This window comes from Phacochoerus africanus, chromosome 11 (assembly GCF_016906955.1).
Source record: "Phacochoerus africanus isolate WHEZ1 chromosome 11, ROS_Pafr_v1, whole genome shotgun sequence".
NCBI lineage: Eukaryota > Metazoa > Chordata > Mammalia > Artiodactyla > Suidae > Phacochoerus > Phacochoerus africanus.
In genome coordinates, this window is record NC_062554.1 from 55,281,426 (window position 1) to 55,308,705 (window position 27,280).

At 46.9% G+C, this 27,280-nt stretch overlaps 1 protein-coding gene across 3 annotated transcripts in view; it reads left to right on the plus strand.

The window, feature by feature from the left end:
* FLI1 (Fli-1 proto-oncogene, ETS transcription factor) overlaps positions 1–20,369 on the plus strand; it is a 136,710-nt gene extending 116,341 nt beyond the window's left edge. For all 3 annotated transcript variants that reach the window (XM_047752689.1, XM_047752690.1, XM_047752691.1), the window contains 4 exons: positions 11,638–11,703; positions 14,137–14,196; positions 17,249–17,296; positions 18,391–20,369. In XM_047752689.1, the coding sequence (XP_047608645.1) occupies positions 11,638–11,703; positions 14,137–14,196; positions 17,249–17,296; positions 18,391–18,920 (704 nt within the window). In that variant the 3' untranslated portion in view covers positions 18,921–20,369. The remainder of the gene's footprint in view (positions 1–11,637; positions 11,704–14,136; positions 14,197–17,248; positions 17,297–18,390) is intronic.
* Positions 20,370–27,280: the final 6,911 nt, after the last annotated feature.

Consider the following 27,280-nt stretch of genomic DNA (forward strand, 5'->3'; position numbering starts at 1 on the left):
AATTAAGTGGGATTATTATTTTATCAGAATCCAATATGCCCTCTGAAACCCAAGTCCCCCCTTCTTCAAGATATGTTTTCCTTACTCCCAAAGACAACGGTCCCTTCTCCAGACACAACCACACTCACAAGCCATCTGTGGACCTAATTACAGATTACGTTATAGTCTTTAACGATGAGTTTTGCCCTATATCCTTTTTTCTAGCCCTCTAAATATCCAGCAAATACCATTGACAGTTAATGGATTCACCAAGGAAGGAAGATCTAGTTTATCAATTTAATTAAATAGTGACTCAGTCCTGCTTCCCTAAAGAAAGAACCAGAAGGAGTTATGGTTGTGGCTTAAGCAGGGACAAACCTAACTAGTATCCATGAGGATGCGGGTTTGATCCCTGGCCTTACTCAGTGGTTTAAGGATCTGGCATTGTCGCAAGCTGCAGTGTAGATGGTGGATGTGGCTGGTATCTGGCATTGATGTGGCTGTGGTGTACGCTGGCAGCTATGGCTCCAATTTGACCCCTAGCCTGGGAACTTCCATATGGCCGGGTACAGTCCTAAAAAAGACCAAAAAAAAAAAAAGAAAAGAAAAGAAAAGAAAACAAACAAAGAACCAGAAGAAATCAGCCTTGATCAACACAAGAAAGATTAACTTCTATTTCCAAGGAATAAAACTCTGGGAAAGAATAGCAGCTTATAATCTTAAAGGATGCTTTGGCCTGTATAAAGAATTTTCACATGTATGATCTCATTTATTCTCAAAAGAACCTTATGAGGACTAAATAGGCCATTTGCTTTTCCATATTCTTAAATTTTAAAGGAATTATTTTTTCCCCGTGTCTACCTGTCGACTGAGATACAGAGAGACTGTCACCTGCCTAAGTTCACATGGCTCATCATTGGCAGTGAACCCCAATCCAGAGTTCTTTCCATGGCAATGAACTCTTTCCCTGCTTGGAATGGATTAAAGAGAAATTATAGAATTCCTTCCCATGAAAATCTTTAGGAACCCTCAATAACACCTGTTACACGTGCTAAGATTTCGGTACAACCTCTTCCAAAGAGATGGGATAATGTTAAAAACTCCTTGAGTTTCAAAAGTCTCTGGCCTGCCTGTACAATAATTATCAGTCCTGCCCAATATCCTAGAGGAGTTTAGAGAAAGGCATTTTTTTCTTGTCTGAGTCATACTTTCAATTTCTATTAAAATTCTTATATGGCCACATATGCTTTCTCTCAGGCTTTGGGCCTCCAGGCCTCTGCTAATTTGCATGTCTGGTTTAGATAATGTCTGAAGTTTCCTTCCAACCTGAAAAGAAGCCTCGGATTCTATTATATAAGTGAGACCACATTCCACCTGCCACGAGTGGATAGTTCTTTGTCTTGAACTCCTGTGCTTTTGATGTGTGGATGCAGGACTCAGAGAGGGAAGCATTTCCTGCTCACCTGCTCACGAAGATGAAGATGGAGTGTTCCTTCTGGGAGAACGCCTTCTTCCACACTGGCCCTGGAGAAATGCCCTTTCCTGCCAACTACTCCAGAGGCAGGTCAGAAGGCACATAGTAGGAAGGGATGGAATTTTACGTTCCTTGATTTGAATGGCAGTCCCTTGTCAGTGTGCATCTAAGATTTTGCAATTACCCTGATTCTAAGTATGCAAAAATTGCCAAACTCTTTTTTTTTTTTTTAACTTTTACCATTTTAGGGCCGCACCCTTGGCATATGGAGGTTCCCAGGCTAGGGGTTGAATCGGAGCCATAGCTGCTGGCCTACACCACAGCCAAAGCAACTCCAGACCCGAGCCCTGTCTGTGACCTACTGTGATGTAGGATCCTTAACCCACTGAGTGAGGCCAGGGATTGAATCCGTGTCCTCGTGAATACTGATAGATTTGTTTCTGCTGAGCCACAGGGGGAACTCCCTGCCGATCTTTTTAATCGGCTAAGCTCAGCTTGCCTTTTACTGTCTCTCACCCAGACATCAAAACGATACTGGCAAGGTTTTTTTTAGCTCATTTTTTCATTTCTTAAATAATTCCCAGCAGGTGAAGAACTGATAACAAGGGATCGCCTTTCCAGAAGGGCTTTGAGATCAATGTAGGGCGACCCAGTCGCTTTTCATAAGAAAAGCATGGCACTTTGGAGAGCTTTATTTTCATAACATGAGACAGGTCAGATCTCTGTTCCAACCATGTTATCAGTGAGGCCTCCCCGAGTCCCGGCACTGCCTATTCCGCTTCTCTTGTTTTCTTTTTCTCCATAGCACTCACCACCTTCTAATGTATGATGGAGTTTACTATTCGTTTTGAGCGTCAGCTCCAAGAGCAAGGATGTTTGTCTAGCCACCTTTGTATTCTCAGCACATAGAACAGTGTCTGGCTCCGGTTAGTAGAGGTTCAATAAAATGTTGTTGAATGAATAAATGCGGGTGGGACATGAGATGTTTGCTAAGTTCAGTAAGCCAGGGAGTTGCCATTGTGTCTAGGTGGGTTAAGAATCTGACTAGTATCCATGAGGATGTAGGTTCAACCCCTGGCTTCACTCAGTGGATTAAGGATCCAGCGTTTCTGTGAGCTGTCCTGTAGGTGGGCAGACGTGGCTCAGATCCTGAGTTGCTGTGGCTGTGGTGTAGGCAGGCAGCTATGGTTCTGATTTGACCTGGGAACTTCCATATGCTGCAGGTGTAGCCTTAAAAAAAAAAAAAAAAAACCCAAAAAAATAGCCCAGTCTGGGGGAAGGGAAGGACATGGGGTCGGGGGCATGAAGGTGATAAGATATAGACCCTCGCTTCCCAAAGATGATCACCAAATGAGGGCCCTGACTACACAAAGCTTTACACCAGGAGGCTGAACAGCCGAGGGCAACAAATATGAGGCCCTCACCAGTGAGCCTTGGCCTGCAGAACTTTGGCAGAAAAAGATGCAAAAGTTAACTCGTGCAGCAGACGCAAGACCGTATCTCATATCACCAAAGAGAGTGAGGACGACCCCGCTGAGGAACGTGGGCGTGACAGGGTCAGAACCCCGGTCTCGGAGGAGCCCGGGGGCTGAACACAGGCTGTCTCTCATTCATCCTCAAGCCCGCTTCCCTAAGGGAGCTATTAGGTTTCCTTTTTCCGACCTGGAAGCCTCTTAAACCTGAGGCAGTTTTGACCCAAGAAGTAGGCAATTAAGTTGCGTCTGCACGGCTCAGTGTGGAAGGGAGTTTTGGCCAACACCCAATTAATCTAGTCAGTAGGAATTGCTTTTTCCCTCCAGGCTGGCCCCCGAATCCCACTTGGAGGCCTTACCAACATAAAGAGGTCATTTAGACGTGAGTGGCATTTAGACGCAGAGCCCATAGGAGGAACAAAGTGAAGCAAGGGTCCGAGGTCCACGGGGAGCCTTGGGTCTGCAGACTTGCCACTGGCCTTTGCAAACTCTCATGTTTGAAAGTCACCCATTTTTTGCAAGCATTTCTCTCCTGTGTCCTTTCTTCCCTTTGCACGAGGAATATCATCAACAGTAGCTCCATTCTCCTCAACACAGCAGGGCCAGTTCTGAGGCGGAGGGGCTGTTTGGATTCCAGCACAAGACCCTTGAGCAAAGGAAATCTGATCCAGGATGTTTTTTGGGTTTTTTTTTTTTCTTCTTCTTCTTCTGTGAGTTCCAAGTTTGAGGAAAGCCTTCCTGAGATATTTCCCTCCTCCCGAAGTCTCTGTAGAAGCCAGGATCCCCGTTGCTCTTTAGAATATAAGCTCCCCCTGCAGTGGAGGCGGCACTGAGCTGAAGAATGGAGGAAAGAGGTGAAGACCCAGCCCAGGGTTCTGGTGCTGTCTGGGCAGGGAACAGGGAAAGCTGACATCAGGGAACGAGGAGGAGGCCATCATTCCTCAGCCCAGTAATACACTTGTGGGCAGCCAGAGCCACCACCTGTGCCACCTTCCAAACTGGGATCCAGGATCAGCCATTCCTTCTTCTGTGAGAGAGCCACTCTTGATTCCGATTTGGGAATCACTGATCCAGGGGCACAGGAATGGAACTATCCTTCCTCCTCCAGGCTTCTCTTCTTTCCCAGAGCCTTCCCTAATGAGCTTTTAACCTTAATTCACTGAGACCAACACCTTAGGGGTGCAAGCAAGACTGTGTAGCCTGCATGCATACTGTGGCAATTTCTAAATTGCCATTTATCGAATGCATATTTAATCCTCCTAGCAACCCCATAAAGCATCTGTTATTAATCCTTTTTAGAGAAGCAGAACCTGGCATTTGAAGGCAGCATAACCTTCTGATCAAGATTGTTTAGCAAAGGGAGTTCCTGCTGTGGCTCTGCAGGTCAAGAACCAACAAGCATCCATAAGGATGTGGGTTTGATCCCTGGCCTCACTCAGTGGGTTAAGGATCTGGCATTACCATGAGCTGTGGTGTAGGTCACAGATGCAGCTTGGACCCCGAGTTGCTGTGGCTGTGGCTGTGGTGTAGGCTAACAATTGCAGCTCTGATTTGACCCCTAGCCTGGGAACTTCCATATGCCACAAGGGCAGCCCCCCCCAAAAAAAGACTCTTCAGCAGAGTGAATGGCTAAGCTGGGATCTGAACCCAGGGAGAAATGGTTCTAAACGCCATGTCATAAACCACTCACCTGCCAGAGGGCAAGGGTGTCTTCACCAGAGCACCCAAGCCCTGTGTGACCTTCACAGCTCAGGGGCTAGGTGCCTTTGCACATCTCTGGAAGTGGGGGGGGCCCAGCCAGCAGGTCAGATATCTGCTGTGCTCACCAGCAGGGGTCATAGGGAGATAGGGGCAGGCAGGGGGTTGGTCCCGAGTCGGGAAGGTTCAAGAAGCAGGCAGGCTGTCATGGGTGCGGCACAGCATGAAGGAAAGCCCAGAGGGCAGCAGACTTGGGTTGGCGGCCAGTAGAGCCTGCTCCTCCTCAAAGACTGGACATCTTGTAACCGGGGGCCTCAGAGGGAGTGGGGTTTCAGAGGACTTCCCAGCCCAGTCCTCTCCCAGCAGCAAGGGTTCTACCCCGTGGATATGGGACCTTCTGGGTGATGGGTCTTCCTCCTGGTGGGCTTTGGCTTTTTCTTGGGAAATTTGAGGCTTTGGGTTTGGGGTCTTCTTTGTCAGAGCTTTTCTCCTTCGGCCCCCTCACTCTTCTGAGAAAGGAGGTCTGGATGGGACTGAGAGAAGCCTCTGGTCTGAGCGGGAGCAGCCTTGCCCCTGCGTCTGCTGAAAGGTCTGCATTCAGAAGCTGGGCTTTCCAAGGATAAACAGAGCTAGGTGCTGCCAACCAGAAATTCAAAGAGAAGTTTCAGGGAAAATCCATCTCTTTCCATCAAGTCATCGAGGGCACGGTGTTAGGTCGTGAGGGACGAAGAGAGAGGCTTTTGTGAGCTGGTGTCTCTGCATCTCTGGCCTCCGGGTGAGGTCATGACAAAGTGGGGAGCTGTGCGTGTTGCCTGGGACATCGGGCCTTCCAAGGGCAAATGGTCGGCATCAGAGCAGAAAGAAATGTCTTTCCTGAGATGTTTGGCCGCATTTCTAGGACCCATTTATCGTACAGAAGCCGAGCTAACACTGGGATGTCTGTGAGAAGGTCACGTCCAGAGACAGGGCTCCCCTTCCAACAAGGATTTGTCAGAAACAGACTTCCATGCTCACATTTCTCCCCCCTCGGGGAGGCTCCCCTGGAATCTAAGAGGCCATTTAGTGTCAAATTCAGCCACACCGGGCGTCCCATAGTGGAGATACTGTTCTGGCCATAACATCCAAGAGGTTGAATTAGCTACAATACCTTGCAGCGCCTAGACTCCCCAGAATGAGGCTCTGGTCTCTCTTTGCTTTGGCAAAAGTCACTGGCAGGACCACCTGGGACCGCAGGCTCCAGCCCTTCCGGGAGGAATCCTCTGAAAAAGGCGTCATAGTAGGATTGGTTACCTTGTGGGGCCAGGGGGTGTCCGCCTTCACTGAGGTACCCGCGTGTCAAGGGTGATCTGCTGCCGACAGAGCCTCTGCCGCCACACAGAGGTTCTGAGCCCAATTGCTCTGCTGGTCCCCAAAGGTCACAGTTTTGCCCACCGTGCCTTTGGCTGCCAGCTTAACTGTGTGTTTTCAGAAGTCAGTTCTCAGAGAGAGCAGACGGCACGCACAGTATTTGGGGGCTCGGGGGGGTGGGGCAGGCCCAGGCTCAGGCTGCTTCATGGGCCAGGCACACCCCCAGGGGACCTCCCCACATGCTGACCAGCGGCCAGGGCCCAGGGAGCGCTGACACAGCTGGGCGTCAGGCCCGGGGAGGGAGAGTGTTTGTGCAGAAATGTGAGTCGTTGGGTAACTCCCGGGTCCAGGCTTTTCCATTTTGGTTATAGACAGATTCTCTCTGGGGGCGGGGGGTGTGCGCGGGGGGGGGGGGGGGGGACTAGCACTGACCACACTGCTAAGTTCTCACTCATATGACTTTTAGGAGAAAAACAATAAGCCCTCATTTCAACAGTGACATTGTTAAGATATATATAAAATAACATGCAAGCCACTTAACTGAGTGGCCTCTAGTCCTGGACCTCCCTGTGGCGACAAGTTCTCCGTCTAGGCGAATTGTTGTCCATTCTGCTCAGAAGGCACACGGAGTTAATAGTCTACACTCCCCATCACCTGGATTCTTCATTTAGTGGGGAGGAGTCTGGGTAGGGGCTCTGATTCCCCTTCAGCGAGTAAACCAGTGACCAGCAAGAGGAAGTGGGTATGTTTAGAAAGAAGGAGAAAATATTGGCCCAGTTTATTCATTCAGTCAACAAATATTTCTTGTACTCGCTCTGTGCTCGGCATTGTCCCAGGTTCTTTGTTATATCAGAGAACGGAGGAGGGGTCTCTACAGATGTGGACCTGACATTCAGGCAGAAGATGCAGACAATAAACAACATGGATTAGTTATTGATTAAATTTTAGATGATAAATGGAAAAATTAGAAGTAAAGCAGAGTAAGAGGGATGGAGAGAGGGGAAGGGGGCTAACGTGCCCTTGGTAGGGCTGGCGGATATGTTTCTGGGTTGGAATGTTTTTTAGGTATTTAATGATGTAAATACAGGAATATTCTTAATTGCTAATATTTACCGAGGCTGACTCTGCACCGGGCACTGGGCCAACACTTTGCCTGGATGCCTCATTTAATCTGCGAGGCTGCCCTGGTGCTTCAAATCTCTAAGGCAGAGTGCCAGACGTTAGCTCTTAACCTTGGCCTTCTCCATCTCAGCTTTGTCCTTGCAGTGGGACTTACTCCAAAAGCACTGGCTTTCATTTAAATCTTACGTTTGCCAACTCTTGGGCATATATCTGGAGAAAAAGAAAGAATCTTACACAAACTCCAGTGCCCACAGAGAGCATTTGTCAAGCTCCCCAGTAAATGGGCCCAGGTGTCCTTTGTGGACTCAGGAGCCAGTGGCAGGATTTTCCATGCAAATAGGTAGGAATGAAGGAGCAAGTGGCAGGGAGCCTGTGGCTTCTGCTGCCCTGATTCCACCCTCTGTGCTGAGACTGTTGCCTAAAGACGCTGGCTTACAGCATGGCCCACTGCTGTTTATTGCTCTGTTAATGCCACAGGAGGCGTTGAGGCTGGTTCAGGCTGATCACTGGTGGCCTCTCTGTTTCTGTCCCTTCCTTTTACCTACTAGAGGACTTGAGGGTTGGTTGGGACCTCAAAAGCCCTGTCAGCTGGGCTTTCCCCTGAGGCAGGCCTTAGGGGGATTGCATGCCCCCGGCTCCGTGGCCCTTCTCATGCCTGGAGACATCTTGGGAAAGATGGAGCTGCCAGACTCTTCTTAAGGCATGGACTTCAGACACAATTGGGCACTTAGGATTAGGAAAACATCTAGCCACACCCACCCTCTGTGGGTTAGAGGGCCATTCTGTACCTCTTGGATGCCTGTGCTGTCCAGAGTTAGAATAAAAGACAAAGAAGAAAAGTTGATAAGAAGTCAATATCACCAAAGCCATAATTTGAGCTTAATATCTTTTTTTTTTTTTTTTTGGTCTTTTTAAGGCTGTACCCACGGCACATGAAGATTCCCAGGCTAGGGGTGGAATCAGAGCTGTAACTGCCAGCCTACACCACGGCCACAGCAACGCAGATCTGAGCCATATCTGCAACCTACACCACAGCTCATGGAAACACCGGATCCTTAACCCGCTACGTGAGGCCAGGGATCGAACTTGTGATCTCATGGATGCTAGTCAGATTCATTTCCGCTGAGCCACAACAGGAACTCCCATAATTTGAGCTTTCAAAAAAAAAAAAGTTTCTTCTGAATGAGTATGCCATAGTCTCCAGAGAGAATGGAAACCTCCTATAGACTAAGGATTGAGCAGAAAAATTGATCATAGGGAGTTCCCACTGTGGCTCAGCAGTAACAAACCCGAATAATATCCATGAGGATGTGGGTTTGATCCCTGGCCTCACTCAGTGGGTTAAGGATCCAGCGATGCCGTGAGCTGTAGTGTAATTCGCAGACGCGGCTCGGATCTGGCATTGCTATCTATGACTGTGGTGTAGGCTGGCAGCTGCAGCTCCCATTCAAACCCTAGCCTGGGAACTTCCATATGTCTCAGGTGCGGCCCTAAAAAGCAAAAAAAAAAAAAGAAAAAAGAAAAAAAATTAAAACTGTTTGAGTCAGAGATCTTATCAGCGCAGTCAGTCAGAACCTGAGATAACACACACCAATTCCTAGAACACAGTGAGTTGCTTTTTCTTTTTGCATGAATTGGTCACTTTCTATTCCACTTTCTGTTCTGTTCCTGCTAGATGCACCTTCCTCCCCCAGCACTCACTCCATCCATCCCACGCACACGCCAAGCTGCCCTCTCCACCACACCCTGCTTTCACAGTATTGCCTCAGGCCCCAAACCTCTCCCGGTTTCCATTGCCTGGAACCCAGGGCCGTTAAGTTTGCTGACCGGCTGTCAACATGGACTTGAACCTGGCATCAGCCCTCTGTTCCAGCCGGCTTCCCTCGGCTGTAGCCCCACAGTCCCATATGTGGTTTCCTCCTATCTGTCACGTTCATGTCCCATCACAGCTTCTGCCATGTGCTTGCCTGGCCTCCAAAGAGGCCTCGCTCAGGTCACAAGGCCCCAGTGACACTTAACCTCTCCTCCCTTAACCTCCTCTGGCATGCCACTGGCACATGACCTATGCTTCCTCCCACTCTGCTATTGTCTCATGTGTAAAGGCAAGGACAGGGAACTTTTTTCATATTATCTCTCATCCACTCGGTGGCCAAACACACAATACACTGCAGAAATCAGTCCCAAATATATTACTGGAGGCCTAACCGGGATCTCCCCCCAACCCCTGCCACCCACCCACCAAAGAAACATCTTAGAAGAACTTGGCCTTTCCCTGAGGGTCCCCTGGCCTTGAACACACGCTGCTGACCTGACAGCCCGGCAAATATCCATGAGAAAGTCAGTTGCACCCCAAGCTTGTAAACACAAACACCCTGGGTTCTTTGTTTTTGTTTTATTTGGTTTGGGGGCTAGCAGAAGACTCTATTTGCAGGGGGAACCGTGAGGGGAAAAAAACGTCAAATAGAAATAAAAACAGACAGCTCAGATGAGCCGAGCTTTGTCTCTCTTTTGCCCCCGTCCCTCCCCTCTTCCCAATTCCATCCCCTTCACTTTCTGTTTTGCTTTTCATGCCAATTGCTAAAGATTGTAATTTTAAAAGTGCACTGGCTTTTCCAGAGCCAGGAGGAATGTGCATCCGCACGTGGATTTTTTCCACAAGAAAATTGGTCCTGTCTTTTGGTTCCTCTTAGCCAGAAACCATGAGAACAGGCCAGTCCATCTTTGCTGTTCTTCTAATTTGTCTGAGGGGCTCAGAAGAGGCTGGTTTGCGTTTCGCCCCGTCTGACCATTGTTTGATGAGGTTTGCGCTCCATTTGTGCGCGTGGTTTTTATGGTTGCTTTGTTGTCCGTAGAAAGACTTTGAAAGTCATAATTCTGTATCCTTAAGCTCCTCTGCTATTCCTGCTCCATGTCTCAACGGGACTCCCACCATGAGAAAGGAAAAGAGTTTCCAGTCTCCAGCCAGTCAGTGAAATAATTTCTGAACATGGTTATGGGGACATGTGGATTCTTTCAAGAGAGTGGTTGGGATCATGACTGCTCAGAATCAATGGGGCGTCCGCCAAGGCCATCTGGAGCCTTCTGAGCACTTCCAGGCGGGAAGTATCTCTCCAGCTCTTTGTTTCTCGGTCCAGCCACACCTCTGGCCTTTTTTCCTTTCTCTGTGGTCATCCACTCTCAATGGAAAAGCATGAGAGACCGAGGAGAGCCCGTGATGTGCCCACGGCATCAGTGTGCTGGGGTGAGGGCTGGTGCCGCCGCCCGGGGCCCCATGGCCGGGGCTGTGAGACAGTCTCCCAGTGAACCTTTAATCTGGACCTTACCTGTCTGTGCAGAACTGCTTAAAGCTCTTTCTGAGGGAGTTCCCTTCGTGGCTCAGTGGTTTACGAACCCTACTAGGATCCATGAGGATGCAGGCTCGATCCCTGGCCTCGCTCAGTGGATTAAGGATCCAGCGTTGCTGTGAGCTGTGTGGCTAGGATCCCTCGGTGCTATGACTGTGGTGTAGGTCGCAGACAAGGCTCAGATCTGATGTTGCTGTGCCTGTGGCTGTGGCCAGCAGCTGTAGCTCTGATTTGACCCCTAGCCTGGGAACTTCCACATGCCACAAATGTGGCCCTAAAAAGCAAAAAAGAAGTGCTTTCCCACATGGTTTTGGGCATTTTTTCTTTCTAAACGTAGCTTATATTTATAAAATACCTTATAAGCTGCTTGCATATGTTATCCCATTTGAGTATGACCTCTTTGTCCTTTAAGGCTGCTGTAACATGGTACCATCGGCTGGGGGCTAGAAATTACAGAAATGTACTTCTTGACCTTCTAGAGGCGAGGAGTCTGAGATAAGGTGCCAGCATGGTCAGGTTCTGGTGAGGGCTCCCTTCTGGGTAGCAGACGGCTAATTTCTTGTGCCCTCACATGGCAGGAAGCAGGCAAGCTACCTCTGTGACCTCTTCTTCTAAGGGCACTAATCCCATTCTACTCTCATGACTTATTCTCAAAGACCCCACCTCCCAACATCATCACACTGGGGTGTGATGAATTCGACATATGAATTGGGGGAGGGCACACAGACATTCAGGTAATAACATTAGCACAATCTTGTAGGGTAGATAAATCCTGTGAACTTTCGCTTTCATATTTTAAAACATTGACGCCCAAGGATGTCTTTTTTTTTTTTTTGTCTTTCTGCCTTTTCTTGGGCCTCTTCCTGCGGCATATGGAGGCTCCCAGGCTAGGGGTCCAGTCGGAGCTGTAGCCACCGGCCGACGCCGGAGGCACAGCCACAGGGGATCCGAGCCGCGTCTGCGACCTACACCACAGCTCATGGCAATGCTGGATCCTTAACCCACTGAGCAAGGCCAGGGATCGAACCTGCAACCTCATGGTTCCCAGTCGGATTCGTTAACCACTGAGCCACGACGGGAACTCCTAAAAGGTTATTGCTGCGTTAAATGTAACTTCTCCTGATGGTTGAAAGGTCATCTTCGTGCAGGGTTTCTGAAGAGCAGGAGATGCTGATGTACCTTTGCTTGCTGTTTCCCTTAGACCCTTCCTATGACTCGGTCAGGAGAGGAGGATGGGGCAACAACATGAATTCTGGCCTCAACAAAAGTAAGTAAATGCCATTCTCTTCTTTGGGAGGAAGACCTTGTTCTGAGGACGGGGTGGAGAAGAGGAGTAAAGGAGGCACAGGAGTGGGCACTTTGTTGTCCTGCTTTTGGAGTGGACATCAACATGAATGGCCAGTGTAGCACCTATCAGTGTTCCCGGGTCCTTGAGGGGTAGGGGCTTTTCACTCAGACCTTTGAGTTTGGTTTCCTTGTATTTGGTTTTAGAATTTTTGAAGTTGGAAGATTTTTTTCAGGACAAGGGTCTGGATGGATGACACATCACTGGATTTTGGATTCTGTCATTTAAGTTGTGATAAGGACCCTCCATGACTTTGCTTCCCTCCTCATCTGGGCATTGTCCTCCCAGCATCCCCACCCCATTTCGGGAAAGACTGAGAGGAGGGATGACCTCATGAGGAGATAGTAGGGGGTCCGACTTATCACTTTGGATTGGCGTCCAACCCTAAGTCCCCCATGAAGGGACCAGGGAAAGAGACTGACTCATAAACTCCTGACCCTGAATCTGTCAATCTTGCCACCTCTAGGAGTAAAATATCACGCACAGGAAGGGAATTCTTTCAAGAAAGAAGTGAAGTGGGAATTACAAATTAATGCCCAAGTAATAACCAAGAGCCCATTTAATAACATGGAATTTCCCACTGTGGCTCAGAGGTAACGAACCCGACTAGTATCCATGAGGACACGGGTTCCATTCCTGGCCCCGCTCTGTCAGTTAAGGATCTGGCATTGCCATGAGCTGGGGTGCAGGTTACAGACGTGGCTTGGATCTGGTGTTGCTGTGGCTGTGGTGTAAGGCCAGCAGCTGCAGCTCCGATTCAGCCCCTAGCTTGGGAACTTCCATATGCTGTAGCTGCAGCCCTAAACAGACAAAATAATAATATGGATTATTTGTGTATTCTGCACCAAGCTCTTGGCACTGTGGGGTTCACAGTGGTGAATCAGACATGGGCCAACCTCTCAAGCAGGGAAGAGAAGTCCTGCACACACACACACACACCCCCTCCCTCTGGGTGGCATCAGGAAGGCCTGCCTTGTGGACCGGGGGCCACTTGAGTTGGCCCTGGAAGGAGAGGCAGGATTCGAACCCACAGAAACAGGGAAGACAAGCCCTTCCAGGAGAGGTGGGACCAGGGAAAGACATCAAGATTGACAGGCTCAGTGGAAATGAATCTGACCAGCAACCATGAGGACCCACGTTCAATCCCTGGCTTAGCTCAATGGGTTAAGGATCCGGCATTGCGTGGTGTAGCTGGAAGATGCAGCTCGGATCTGGCGTTGCTGTGGCTCTGGTGTGGGCTGGCAGCTACAGCTCCGATTTGACCCCTAGCCTGGAAACCTCCATATGCCGTGGGTGCGGCCTTAAAAAGACAAAAAGAACAAAGAAGAAAGACCGACAAGATCTGACAGTCAGGGAGGACTCGGGCTTCTGGAGTTTAGGGTGCATGAAGGGGAGGAGGTCTGGAAAGGGAAGGAAGAGGGTGCAGAGATGCTATGAAGGGAGACCTCAATTCCTTGGCCAACCATGAGTCACTAAGGTTTTTGGATGGTAGAGTGAAGTGGTTTAGGGAGATTAAACTGGCTCAACAACATAGGATGGGTCAGCGGGAAGAGAGGAGTGGTGAGGGTACCAGTCAGACCAAGCCTTGGACGGTGCAAGAAGCATCTAGATCTGACGTAGAGACATGATGACAAGAGCAGAGAGTGTGTGTACATGAGAGATACCCTGGAGGGCATTCAGCAGACACAGAAACACGGGCTCAAGGGACCTGTGCTCAAATGTCACCTTCTCATGAAGGACCTTTCTAAATTTTCTATATAAAAATGAAATGTGCAGCCATCAGACACTCTGCCTTACCAGTTTATTACTATTTATCGTTGCCTCCCCATTAAAATGAAAGTTCTTGGAGTTCCTGTCGTGGCGCAGCAGAAACAAATCCAACTGGGAACCATGAGGTTGAGGGTTTGATCCCTGGCCTCACTCAGTGGGTTGAGGATCCAGATTTGCCGTGAGCTGTGGTGTAGGTCGCACATGCAGCTCGGATCCCGCATGGCTGTGGCCGGCAGCTACAGCTCCAAGTAGACCCCTAGCCTGGGAACCTCCATATGCCGTGGGTGGGGCCCTAAAAAGACAAAAGATAAAAAATAAATAAACAAATAAATAAATAAATAAAAGGCAAGTTCTTGTGGGAACTGCTGATACAGTGCTGGATCTCTAGCATGGAGAACAGTGCCAGCACTTGGTAGTTTCTGGATAAATATTTATCAAATAAAATGAATAAAAGAGTGAGTGGATTGCATGAATGAATGAGAAAGCATCTTTGTCCTTCCTTGGGGGCGGGGAGCATTTGACGAGCTGTTCCCTCCCCTCGCGAGAATGGCCGCACTCACCTTCTTCCTTTCCTTCTTGTTGCAGGCCCCCCTCTTGCAGGAGCACAGACCATGAGTAAGAATACTGAACAGCGGCCCCAGCCAGGTACGCATCCGTGATGAGTGAACACCCCCCCCCCGCCCTTTGCTTCCTGTGTGGTCACCCAAGGAGGATTTAGACAATCCACTGCATTTGTCATCACTCTGCCTTTTCATGGACTCTTAACGTTTGTCACTCTTATAGATCCAGAAATTGGGTACCTGCCACTGGAATCGTGTAGGGACTTATGAAATATCCAAGGTGGCAGGAGCCTAAAGATTAAAATGCCTCATTGTGTAAAATAAAGAAACTGAGGCCCAAAGAGGTGAAACGATTTGCCAAAAGCCACCTCTGGTTTCTGAGCAAGCGAGAGCTGTTAAGCCCAGGCTCCCAAGTGGCTTCACCAAACCTTACCTGTGCTGGATCTACTTAACAGTTAAGGGAGAGGAACTTTTAAAACAGGGAATATCTTTTTCTATCCCCTCACTGTCAACTTATGCGTATCTTTTGCCTGTGGTTGACAAGGGGGAGGAGGAGGGAGTGGGATGGACTAGGAGTTTGGGGTTAGTAGATGCCATCTATTGTATCTGGAGTGGATAAGCAATGAGGTTCTTGCTGTACAGCACAGGGAACTCTATCTAGTCACTTGTAATGGAATACAGTGGAAGATAATGTGAGGAAAAAATGTGTATACACACACACACATATGTATGACTGGGTCACTTTGCTGTACAGCAGAAATTGATGAAACATTGTAAATCAACTATAATTAAATATCTTAAAAAACAAAGTTAAATTAAAATAAAATCAGAAAACTGGAGACTCTTAGCATTGGAATGGAACCTAGACATATTTGGGTCTATACCATCCTCCTATCACATCTCAGTCTTATAATTATGTGCCCTCTACTTGAATGCTTATAGCGATGGGGAGCTCACTACCTGATGAGGCCCCATTCCACCACTGGAGCCAGTGTCCCCCACTCTATATCTTCCACTCAAACGTCCCAGTTTGCCCTCTGGAGAAGCCTTCCTTCTGTTCTCTGTGAAGATCCCAGCTGTTGTACCCCCTCCCTCGCCCAGGTCTACCCTCTCTGTGGGACACACCCTCTCTGTGTGCTCTGAACAAGCCATTTTACTTTGGGATGGAGAGACATTATTTTCCATCGCCACTGAAGATAAGCAATAGAAAGTTGACCTACATTTCATCAGGAAGGCTAAGAACTTGCAGACTCTGAGACACAGTCAGACGGAGAGGATTTGACACAGGATTGAAAGAATCCTCAACAACAACAAAATTGACCATTACCTGCCAAAAATATTTTAGTTGTCATACCGTGTGGATAAGAAGGGATAGACTAAGAGGTCTTAAGGACTCTTCAAGTTTATTTGTGATTGTAAGCAAAAACCCTCAAATGATGTTGATTTTTTAAAATTACAATTGTAATTATAAAAATGCTAGAATTGTATCAAACATAGGACAGCATGGCCAAGTTGTGAGCCATCTTTCCAACAATGATTTCCTCACCAGAAAAAAACACAAACCTGTAAGCCAATATTGCAAAGATTTCTTTTATGGCTAAGTAACCATATAAGTTATAAGCACACTGACGTATTATGAAAAGTCCTTTTATAGCTAAAATACAAATTCTGGTTGGCGTTGACCTTTCCAAGTTTAAAATCATAGAAGATTGTACCAGAAGAGAACTGGGGAATCCAGGAGCCCAGCCCATCATTTTGCAAATGAGAAAACCAATCCCCAGAGACTGTCCAATGAGTTGATGCTGTTGTTGTTTGGCTTTTTATTGCCACCCCTGTGGAATATGGAGGTTCCCAGGCTAGGGGTCAAACTGGAGCTACAGCTGCTGGCCTACACCACAGCCACAGTAAGGCCAGATCTGAGCCGTGTCTGTAACCTACACCATAGCTCATGGCAACACCAGACCCTTGACCCACTGAGCGAGGCCAGGGATTGAACCTGCAGCCTCATGGTTCCTAGTCAGATTCATTTCCGCTGCACCACGACAGGAACTTCGAATGAGTTATTTTTTTAGTTATAGTTGATTTACCATGTCTTGCCAATTTCTGCAGTACAAAAAAGTGACCCAATAATATATGTACCCTTTCTCATACTATCTTCCATCATGGTCTATCTCAAGAGACTAGATATAGTTCCCTGTGCTGTACAGTAGGACCTCATTGCTTCTCCATTCTAAATAGTTTGCATCTACCAGCCCCAAACTCCCCATCCATGTCACTCTCTCCCCACTCCCCTTTGGCAACCACAAGTCTGCTTGCTATGTCTATGACTCAGTTTCTGTTTTGTAAATAGGTTCATTGTGCCCTATTTTAGATATTTAGTTTATAACTTAATTGGGCTAGAACCCAGGCTGCTTGATTTCAGGCATGTTGATGCAACATCAGAAAAAGAGGACCCCCCCCCCGCCCCGAAAAGAGTTCCTGTCATGGCTTAGCAGTTAACAAATCTATCCGACTAGTAACCATGAGGGTGCAGGTTCGATCCTTGGCCTCACTCAGTGGGTTAAGGATTTGGCATTGCCGTGAGCTGTGGTACAGGTCACAGACAAGGCTCGGATTTGGTCTTGCTATGGCTGTGGTGCCAGGTGGGCAGCTACAGCTCCGATTCGACCCCTAGCTTGGGAGCCTCCATATGCTGCCAGTGCAGCCCCCAAAAAAGAAGAAAAAGAGAAATGTGTGGTATGAGGTTGTTCAGAATAGGTAGTTATTCAAGACCCGTCGTCATCTGCCCTTCCTTAAGCCCATTTCGTAAGCCATCCTGCACCTTCCTCATGATGACTGAATATCACCCGGCTCCATTCCAAACGGTTTTATTATTCTGTGTTCGGTAATGACAGCATTACCTCCACATTTTCAAATATGAAAAAATGATACCGTTACTCTTTTCTGTTGCTTCTGTAATCATGGGGGTCAAGACCCTAACTCTGATCAGGATCTTCGAGGTGTGCAAACAAAAGCTCAGCCGTTTTCTGATGATATCGAAATAAAAATATAAACCCCTGGGGGTATTCTTACTGTTAATGCTGTTGTCTTTATATTTTTAATAACAGTGAAGCAAATTTCCTTTTTTGTCTCCTTAGATCCCTATCAGATCCTGGGCCCGACCAGCAGTCGCCTAGCCAATCCTGGTGAGTTTACTTTGGCCTGAGAGGTTGTCTTCCAGAATGTTCCATAGTTTCATGAGTCACCGAGACCACTTGGGTGTCCTACGTTCAGACCCCCAATGGGGAGTAACATGTACTTCTTTCCTTGAGTTGTATGACACCTGAGAGGACAGGGCTTGTCATTAAGTGCTGATGATGGCCAGTCGCTGACGATGCTTCTGGATAACAAACCTATCAGCCCTGCCTGTTTGCACTGAGGTTGAGATAAGTTTCAACAGAGAAAGACAGGCAGAGGTGGGGCAGTGGGGAACAGGGAACAGTTGCAACCAGCTCTCAGTGATCTTCCTCAAGCCAGACCCAAGGGAATGCATATTCCAAGGATATGATAGTCTCGACTTTAGAGAGTGGTGCAGCATTATCTGGCTTCGTGAAAACAGATAAAATAAACCTGACAATGCATTTTAAGGGTATGTTATTAAAATAACTCTCAAATGAATTCTAAACCAAGCACACCCCCCTCCAGGAGTTAACAGAACTTTTCCAAGAGTGAGTCCAACCCAGCACCTTCCCACCCAGGGAACTCATGCTGCCCACATCCTCAGGTTATTCCCTAGGGCTGGCCATTCCTGCTCAGAGGACGAAGAAGCCACCAACTCCCTCTCCTCTTTTTTTTTTTTTTCTCCCGGCTCAGGTTCTGTTCTGTGGAACTTAGAGCCGAGAGCCAAGCACAAGGGCTAAGGAGCAGCCCAGATCCCATCACCCAAAAGCATTGTCACACCTTCCTCCCTGGGCCTCTGGGAGACTTCAGCACCAAGTAAAGAGTAGACAGGGATCCAGACCCTCATAGAAGAAGAGAGTCAAGCCTCTTGCCCAAAGGGGAGGGAGGTGGCTTTCCCCAAACCACACAGCTGGTTCTGGGCAGATTCTGCCAGGTCCCTGGCAGGTTCTCTCAAGATCCAACCTTGCTGATCAGGCCAGTCTCAGGGGCAGGTGGATTCTGACCATCAGAGGAAATCAAGAGGTTCTCATCCAGGGGGAGGGGACCCTGGCGCTGCCGAGGCGGGGCTCCAACTTCCCGGGCTAAGCCTCTCTTCTCCCATCTGCCTCACCGCCCACAGGGAGCGGCCAGATCCAGCTGTGGCAGTTCCTCCTGGAGCTACTCTCGGACAGCGCCAACGCCAGCTGCATCACCTGGGAGGGCACCAACGGGGAGTTCAAAATGACGGACCCCGACGAGGTGGCCAGGCGCTGGGGGGAGCGGAAGAGCAAACCCAACATGAATTACGACAAGCTGAGCCGGGCCCTCCGATACTACTACGATAAAAACATTATGACCAAAGTGCACGGCAAGAGGTATGCCTACAAGTTTGACTTCCACGGCATCGCCCAGGCGCTGCAGCCACACCCCACCGAGTCGTCCATGTACAAGTACCCTTCTGATATTTCCTACATGCCCTCGTACCACGCCCACCAACAGAAGGTGAACTTTGTCCCTCCCCACCCGTCCGCCATGCCGGTGACTTCCTCCAGCTTCTTTGGAGCCGCGTCACAATACTGGACCTCCCCCACGGGTGGGCTCTACCCCAGCCCCAACGTCCCTCGCCATCCCAACACCCACGTGCCCTCACACTTAGGCAGCTACTACTAGAAGCTTCCACGGTGGCCTTCTCGCCGAAGCCCCATCCCTCACACTTCCTGTTGGACCTTTGTGGCCTTGCAGAGAAAGCAAAACCTTCATGTTTCTTTCTTGTTGGACAGAACCTTTGTATTTGTTCTTTAAAAAGCAATCCTCTTTTTTTTTTTTTTTTTTCTTATGTTGGGTAGCTATCGTTTCCTCTACCTTGAACCAAGAGATGATGGATGATTCCATGGGCCAGTACACCAGGTTTGGATTCCTGATCTCTTGTCCTTTTACAAGTTGACTATTTAGATGACTGGAATGGTTTGTGTTATGGTTCTGGGAAAGAAACTGTAGCTCTTCTGTATACTTTTAGGACCAAAGCAGTTTCTTATCAACACACGGGTCTCATCTTGGACCTTGAAGGGTTCAGTATGATAATCATGGACTTAACCAGTTCTGCTCTGGTTTGAGACTTAACTGAAAATAGAGGCAAGAAGCTTCTTATTTTATCTTAGGAAGACCTAATTCAGTGGATGGCAACTGGAACATTGGTTGTAAGACCAGTGAAGTTTTCACCCAACTGGAATTTAAGAGAAAGAACTAGTGTGTATTTAAGAAGTCATGGGCATTGCAAAATCCCTCTCAGTGATAGCAAGAAATGCACTAGGCTGACCATTCTCTCTAGAAATAGTCCAGGTATGAACTAAGAAATGCCAATGCACATGCAGCCGTTCCTAAAAGACGGAGAGGTAAATAACTTTTTGTGTGTGTTTTTAAAATAATGACAGTGGGTCCCAGAACTTTGAAAAGTCATAGGGATTTCTAAAAACAAACAGATTCGCAAGTGCTGTGCGCTTGTCAGAAGACCAGTCCAGGGTCCACCAACCAGGAGGCAACTTACTGTATAAATTATGCAGAGTTATTTTCCTATATCTCACAGTATTAAAAATAAATAATTAAAAAATGAAAAGAATAAAGAAACGAGTTGACCTCGGTCACACAGTGTTACTATCAAATCAGTCGTTGTTATTTTTTTTAATGTAATTTGTACATCTTTTGTCAATCTGTACATTTGAGGTGTGTGTTCGTTTTCACAGCAAGTTTTTAGAAAAGCATAATGTTGTTGTGTTGTGGAGAGGATGTTGATGTCACTGAGTTAACTGGAAAGAGGATCACTGGTTCAGTAATTTAACTTGGAGCACGGACAAACAAAGATGGTCCCTTTCTTTGATAATGTTTGTAAATAACCAAACTGCAGTCACAAAACTGGGAAAAGAACAACCCGACTTTCCCATTCGGATATGAGGGATTTTTCTATCCTATATATGCAATATTTTTTTAGATATTAAAATATCTATAATTTTGCAGATAATCATTGACTTTTTTAAGCTGTGTTAAGTGTTAAGCTGACAATGTCATCAAAAACTCTGTTGTAAAATAATTCGACTAAATAAATTGTACAACCTTCCTTCAGAACTGAGGATACGGTTCTCTTATTTACAACCACCATTCTCTCCCCCTCTCCCTCCTCAGGTCCCAGGCGAAGGTTCCTATTGACTTCTGCTGGCATCACAAAAACTTTTTCCCACACACACACAGCAGAAAACACAAAATCGGTGTGGTTTTTATGGTTGTTAAGGTCCGGGTTCTCCAGAGAAACGGAACCAAGAGGATATATATGGAGATTTACTATAGGGACTTGGCTCACGGATGATAGAGGCCAAGAAATCCTACAGTCTGCAAGCTGGACACCTAGGAAAGCCAGACGCGTGTGATTCTGCTCTGGGCTTGAAGGCCTGCGAAGCAGGGAAGCCAGCTGATGGCATAAATCCCGGTTCAAGGGCAGGAGAAATGTCCCACCTCAAGCAGGCAGGCAGGGAGTCAAAGGGCAAATGCCTCCTCCTTCTGCTTTTTGCTCCATTTCAGACCCTGCAGGATGGATGAGGCCCTGCAGCTTGGGGGAGGGCAGTCGGCTTCACTGAATCCATACGTGCAATGCTAATCTCATTCAGGAACACCCCACACTTACAGAGCGGGAAATTCTGTTTCATCTGGGCCACGTCAGACTGATACCGAAAGTTAACCTTCACGTTGTTGATGATGTTTGCAGAGATTTTTTTAAAACATTATCGAAATCTTCCTCCAGCCTAAAAGGGTTTTCTAGGATGATGCTGAAGGCATGGATAGATTGTCCAAAACCCAGAACAAAAGAGTCAGGTCCATCCAGGACGGACCTTGGCCATCAGACTTCACTCTTGCATCCACCAAGCACCTCAAACCCAAGTGCTATCACCCTGATACTCCAGCAAAGAATAAGATGGCCCAGCTTCCTCTGGTCCTGGGATTTTTTTTTTTTCTGCTTTTTAGGGCCACACCTGCAGCATATGGAGGTTCCGCGGCTAGGGGTCAAATCACAGCAGCAGCTGCAGGCCTATGCCACAGCCACAGAAAAGCCGGATCTGAGCTGCATCTGTGATCTACACCACAGCTCATGGCAACACCAGATGCTTAACCCTCTAAGCGAAACCAAGGATCAAAGCACATCCTAATGGATACTAGTTGGGTTCACAACCTGCTAAACCACAATGGGAACTCCGGCCCATGCAGATTTTTAAGGTCTTTTTTCTTCTCAAGGAGGAAACTTGCCTCAGTTTGTTTCATTGTGAGCTCATTTTCATTTCCTCTATTCTGTAATGAAAATGAATGAGACCGGGAAAGTCCTTGATGTTGTGAGAACTAGACTTGCAGCACTGGGAACCCTGTATTCTTCCCTGGGCGACGCTGAGTACCTTCTAGGCAATTTGTCTACCCAAACGGAAGGAGGCGTGCTCCACAACCTTGGCCTCTCATTTTTTTTAACTTGCACCCTACCTTTAAGGAAATGTACTAACCAAATATTCTCCGTATATGCACATTGATTTATAAAGCATCTATAAAACTGTTACATGATTCTTATTATTTATCTTCTAAAACAAACACAAAACATTTTAAAGAGTGACATAAAAATAAATTGCAACTGAAATTCTAATGATTCCTTGCCATTTTCTTTTGTATTGCTTATCTCCCACTGTCAACACTCAGCAAGAATGTTAGTCTTTTGAGGAATCAGTATGTGTGTATACATCTGGGTTTTCTAGTGGACTTCAAAGAAAGGAGAAAATAAAAATTTGGTATAAGTGGCCTCAGCATAGAAAGAGAAATGATCAAGCCCAGGGATATTTAAGAATAGTCCAGCAGGATTCCACATCAGCCAATTTGCCCATCCGTTTGGAAATCTGCAAAGTATTCAGCAGGGGAAATAGAGGCACATACCTCTGACTGATGTGAGAAGGATGGAAGTCTCAGACCTTAGGGAGGTCCCCCTTTTAAGAGGTTTTCTTAATCGCCCTATTCAATTACTGGCTAAGGTCTATCACCTCTCCAGAGCCTTAGAACTTTGACCAAATATTGCCCCTAGAATTTATTCCCCAAAGAGTTATTCCACATTTAGGAAGCTGATTCCCTCACAACAGGACCCGGACACCATTTCCTCCTTATAAATGTTTGTAGCGAGTGAGGGCTGGCAGTTGGTCCCTCTAATGCCCTGATTTAGAATTTACTAGCTTACTCCAAGGCTGATGGCTCACAGAGGACAAACCGGATCTTCACGCTCCTGGCTGCTAGTCCAATCTTTTCCCCACGCCACATTCTGCACCAATGTCATGACGTGGGTTCCATCTAACAAACGGTGCAAGCCAAGCAGAGAGGAACATGGCCAGCCTGTGAGCAGTTCTAAGGGAGATCATTCTCCCCCGCGGTTTAGGATGCTGGTCAACAGTCCTTTCGAACAAGAAGTCATTTTTGTGTGTGTGCCAAAAAATTGTGTTGATGCCCATGCAAGGGAAGCTGTATTTTCAGTATCTGTGGTTTTACAACATTTCAAATGGTCAAGGACCACTAGACATTTAATAACACCTCAAATGATCATTATTTTGTTTAACCAACAATACCTACATGCCACTGAACCATTACTGTGTATCATGTTTATTTAACCTATGAATAATGCATGAAGTGTGGGCCTTCACAAGGGTCATCACTAGTTTAGACCAAATGAAAACATGAGGTTTCAGAATGCTGGGGCAGAAAAGAACATCTGACTACTCAAAGCCAAGAAGCTGCCAGGTCAGGGCACTGGTTGGTGAGGAAATCAGGAAAAAAGGCAAAGCAAAACAAAATGCAGTGCTTTCTGTAAGTGGTCTGTGGGCTCGGTTGCAGACTCCGTCTAATATCTATGAGTATGTCATGACGTTACCGTAGAAACTACTGACAAGTTACGGAACAACCCTTGAGCAAGGCCCCTCTGCTGCCGAGCCTGCTCCATACCAAGTAGGAGCTCTGCCTCCAGAGCTGCCTCCATCGTCAGCAGCAGGGCCGGGCCTGTGTCCAGCCCACCCGCCCTCAGAGGCAGTCAATGGGGCTTAGTATCTTTGGTAGGTGGGGGTGGGGGTGTCATGAAGACCTGGAACAGGGGAACGAACCACGGATGAGGTTCTGGTGCATAAACAGAGGCTTCAGCTCTCATCCAAGAAGGACACAGAGGTGTTTTGCAAAAAGCACACTGGCCACTTCATCACACAGAAAGCTGCTGAAATGCACACCTCACTCCTTCACCCAGGGAGTCCAGCTGAAGGCTGATGAAAGGTCGGCTGATTTCAAGACTACAAATCCCAGGCTCCCCTGGGGTCCAGACACTTTTGAGAGGAAGTGGTTTAGCCAGCCAGACCTCTAGGGTTTCAGCCAATTGAGAAAGGAGGTGGAGGGCAGCTTTGAAAAGGAATGTTGGTTGGCGTGCCTGGGGTCTGTCTCCCTCTCTCACTCTTACTCGGCCTCCTCTCTAATTGTTTCAGTCTGTCTGAGCCGGTAAATTCCTAAGCACATAGTCAATTTACACTTAGGCTTAAAAGCTCTAGAGGGAAAACAGAAAAAGTTTCCAGTGAGACCACTTACCTACAATTGCTCAACTAACTCTCTGGATTTTAACAGAGGCACCTCAGGTGCTTTCGCAGTGGGAGGAGAGAGGGAGAGTAGGTGGAAAAATGAGCAGGTATGTGACCCCAGAGGCCCTGGGTTCAAATTCTGGCCTTCCATCTACTCGGAGAGCTGTGTAATACTTTCTGCAAGAGTTCCTCTGAGGTTTGGAAAAATCCTTAACAAACTACTGTACAAGAAGTGTATATATACACACACACACACATACTTGGTATATATATATATATATATATATATATACACACTTCTTGTACAGTAGTTTGTTAAGGATTTTTCCACACCCCGTATGTGTGTGTGTATATATACATATACATATGTATGTGTATATGTATATGTGTACATATACATATACACACACACATATATATACACTTGAAAATCCTTTACAAACTACTGTACAAGAAGTGTATACATATATACACACACACGTGTGTGTGTATGTATGTATGTGGTGTGTGTATATATATATACGTATGTGTGTATATATGAATACTGGTATCTCTTCATGATTGGATGTGGCCTATTATATATATATATATATAAAATATGTATATAATCAAGCTTATCTACTAGTATTTGCTAGATTTTTCCAAGAACCTTTATTAAGTCCTTGGTAATCAATGAACACTCTGCTTGGGGAGTTCAATACAGTGCAGATTTGGTTTTATGGTCAGAAAGGCATTTTCCAAATGAGTGAAAAGTGGGAGTAAACTGGATTTTCCAGGGAACCACGACATTTGCTCCCTCCCCTGCCCACATCCCGCCCCACTTGGGCTCTGCCGTTCTCTGGCTCTGTGAACACCCAAAGCCAGCAGACCAAGCTTCCGAGCTGCAGGATGCCACAAGTAAAATGAGATTGTTGTGAAGGAATGCTAAAAATGCACTCTGTCAGACATGCTGGGTTGGGTTTGCAGATCAGCTAAGAAATAAAGGGTGGGAGCTGGGATGTCATGCCTAGTCAGCTTGGTTCCAGATTTCTTGCAAATCCAAAGAGCCCGTAGGCTCCAGGGAGAAGAGACTATGCTGTTTGCTGAGTTCCTGGCCACACGGCAGTGGATCAGTAACTATAGGCCAAGTGAACACATAAAGAACAGGGATGGAGCCAGGAGCCCTGCGTGTGAGCCCGGCATTCCCACGGCCCTAGCTGTAACTGCTGTCTCCGAGCATGACTCCCCATCTGTAAAATGAGGATTACAGTCCCAACCCCACAAGGTTATCACAGGACTTGAGTAACCGGCTGTAAGTAAACACATTCTGGAAATTGAAAAGAACTACAGAAATGCAAGACACTGCCTTGGTTGATGAGCAGTTCCTCTTCTTCACTCAAAACTCTGTCCTGCTCTCTTCTCTGTCATCCTAAGATAGAGGAGTAAACCATACTCTTCTATGCCTTTTGTTTGTTTGTTTGTTTGTTTTCCGCGCTTTTTAGGGCCGCACCTGCACAAGAACATTTTTATGGAATCATTTGAGAGTGAGTTGCCAACCTGATGGCTCCATCATGACCAGATACTTGAGTGTGTGTTTCCTACAGACAACGATGTTCTCCCAAGTCATCCAAGACATCCGTGACAATCAGAAATTAACAAGGACTGATGAGGACTGCTCATGCCTTACTAGGGGCCCTGCCATGTCTTGTCTTTTGCAGAAGGATCTTCAGAATCACAAGTTGCATTTAGTCGTAATCCCTCTAGGATGTGCCTTCTGTTTGGGACATTCCCAACTTGCCTTGACCCCCAGGACTTTGACAACTTCGAACATCCTAGTCTAGGTCTTTTGCAGGATGGCCCTCAATCTGGGGCTGTCTGGTGTCTCTTCATGATTAGATGTCACCTAGGCACCCCTGACAGAACTATCACAGGTGGCGCTGCTGCCTTCTCCTTTTCTCCGACAATTTCAGCCTACCCCAGGACTGATGATGGTAAGATGGTTTGATGAGGGTATGATGTCTGCCAGCTTCTCCACTGTATACTCTCTTTTCCTTTGTAGTGAAAAAGTATTTTGTTGGGAGGCACTTTGAAATTGCGTAAATATCCCATTCGTCATCAGATTTCAATGTATTCATTAATTTATATACAGATCACTAGAGACAGGTGGTTTCCTATTTTATTCGATGGATGTCATAGTTCTTATAATTATTTATTTTGAAGACTACATTGTCCCCAAATAAGTAATTATAAGCTGGCCTCCCTGACCCTTGGCATACTCCCTTTGATCTTTGGGCACTGCCTTCCTTTCTCCCACAATTACATATTTGGGACTCCCTACTCCAGCTCTGGAGTCAGTCATTTCTCCAAGGATCACTGGTTCTTTTATTTTTTATTTTTTGTCTTTTTAGGGCTGCACCCGCCTATGGAGGCTCCCAGGCTAGGGGTCGAATTGGAGCTGAAGCAGTTGGCGTATGCCACAGCCACAGCAACGCAGGATTCCAGATGCATCTGTGACCTATACCACAGCTCACAGCAATGCCGAATCCTTAACCCACTGAACAAGGCCAGGGATTGAAACTGGGTCCTCATGGATACTAGTTGAGTTTCATTAACCGCTGAGCATGATGGAAACTCCATTCTTTTTGGTGGAAAAATGATACCCAGAAGCCAATATCTGAGTGCTGGATGTGCTTGTTCCTCTTGCAGTGTTGTTGTTCCCAGGCCCTCTCAAGTAGACAGATTTAGGTAACCTATGTATATGCATGCGTATACATACGTATACACACATAGACTTTCATATACATGTGCTGCATGAGTCAGAGTTCTCTAGAGAAACAGAACCAAGAAAGGGTAGACAGATAGATAGATAGATGATAGATTGATACATAATAGATGAGTGATAGATAATAGATACATACATAATAGATGGATTGATAGATATTAGATGAAAGATAGATGGATGGATAGATATTAGATAGATTGATAGAGATTCGATAGATAGATAAAAGATAGATAAATGATAGATGGATTGATAGATATCAGATAGATAGATAATAGATGGACAGATAGATGATAGATAAAAATTATTATAGGAGGAGTTCCCATCATAGCTCAGCAGAAAGGTATCTGACTAGCATCCTTGAGGAGGCAGGTTCCATCCCTGGCCTCGATGAGTGGGTTAAGGATCTGGCGTTGCCATGAGCTGTGGTATAGGTTGCAGACATGGCTCAAATCCAGAGCTGTTGTGGCTGTGGTGTAGACCAGCAGCTATAGCTCCCATTCGACCCCTAGCCTGGGAACCTCCATATGCCGAGGGTGCGGCCCTAAAAAAAAAAGAGAGAGACAAAAATAATAAATTAATAAAAAAAAAGAAATTTATTATAGGAGTTGACTCACACAATTATGGCGGCCAAGAAGTCCCACAGCGGAGTT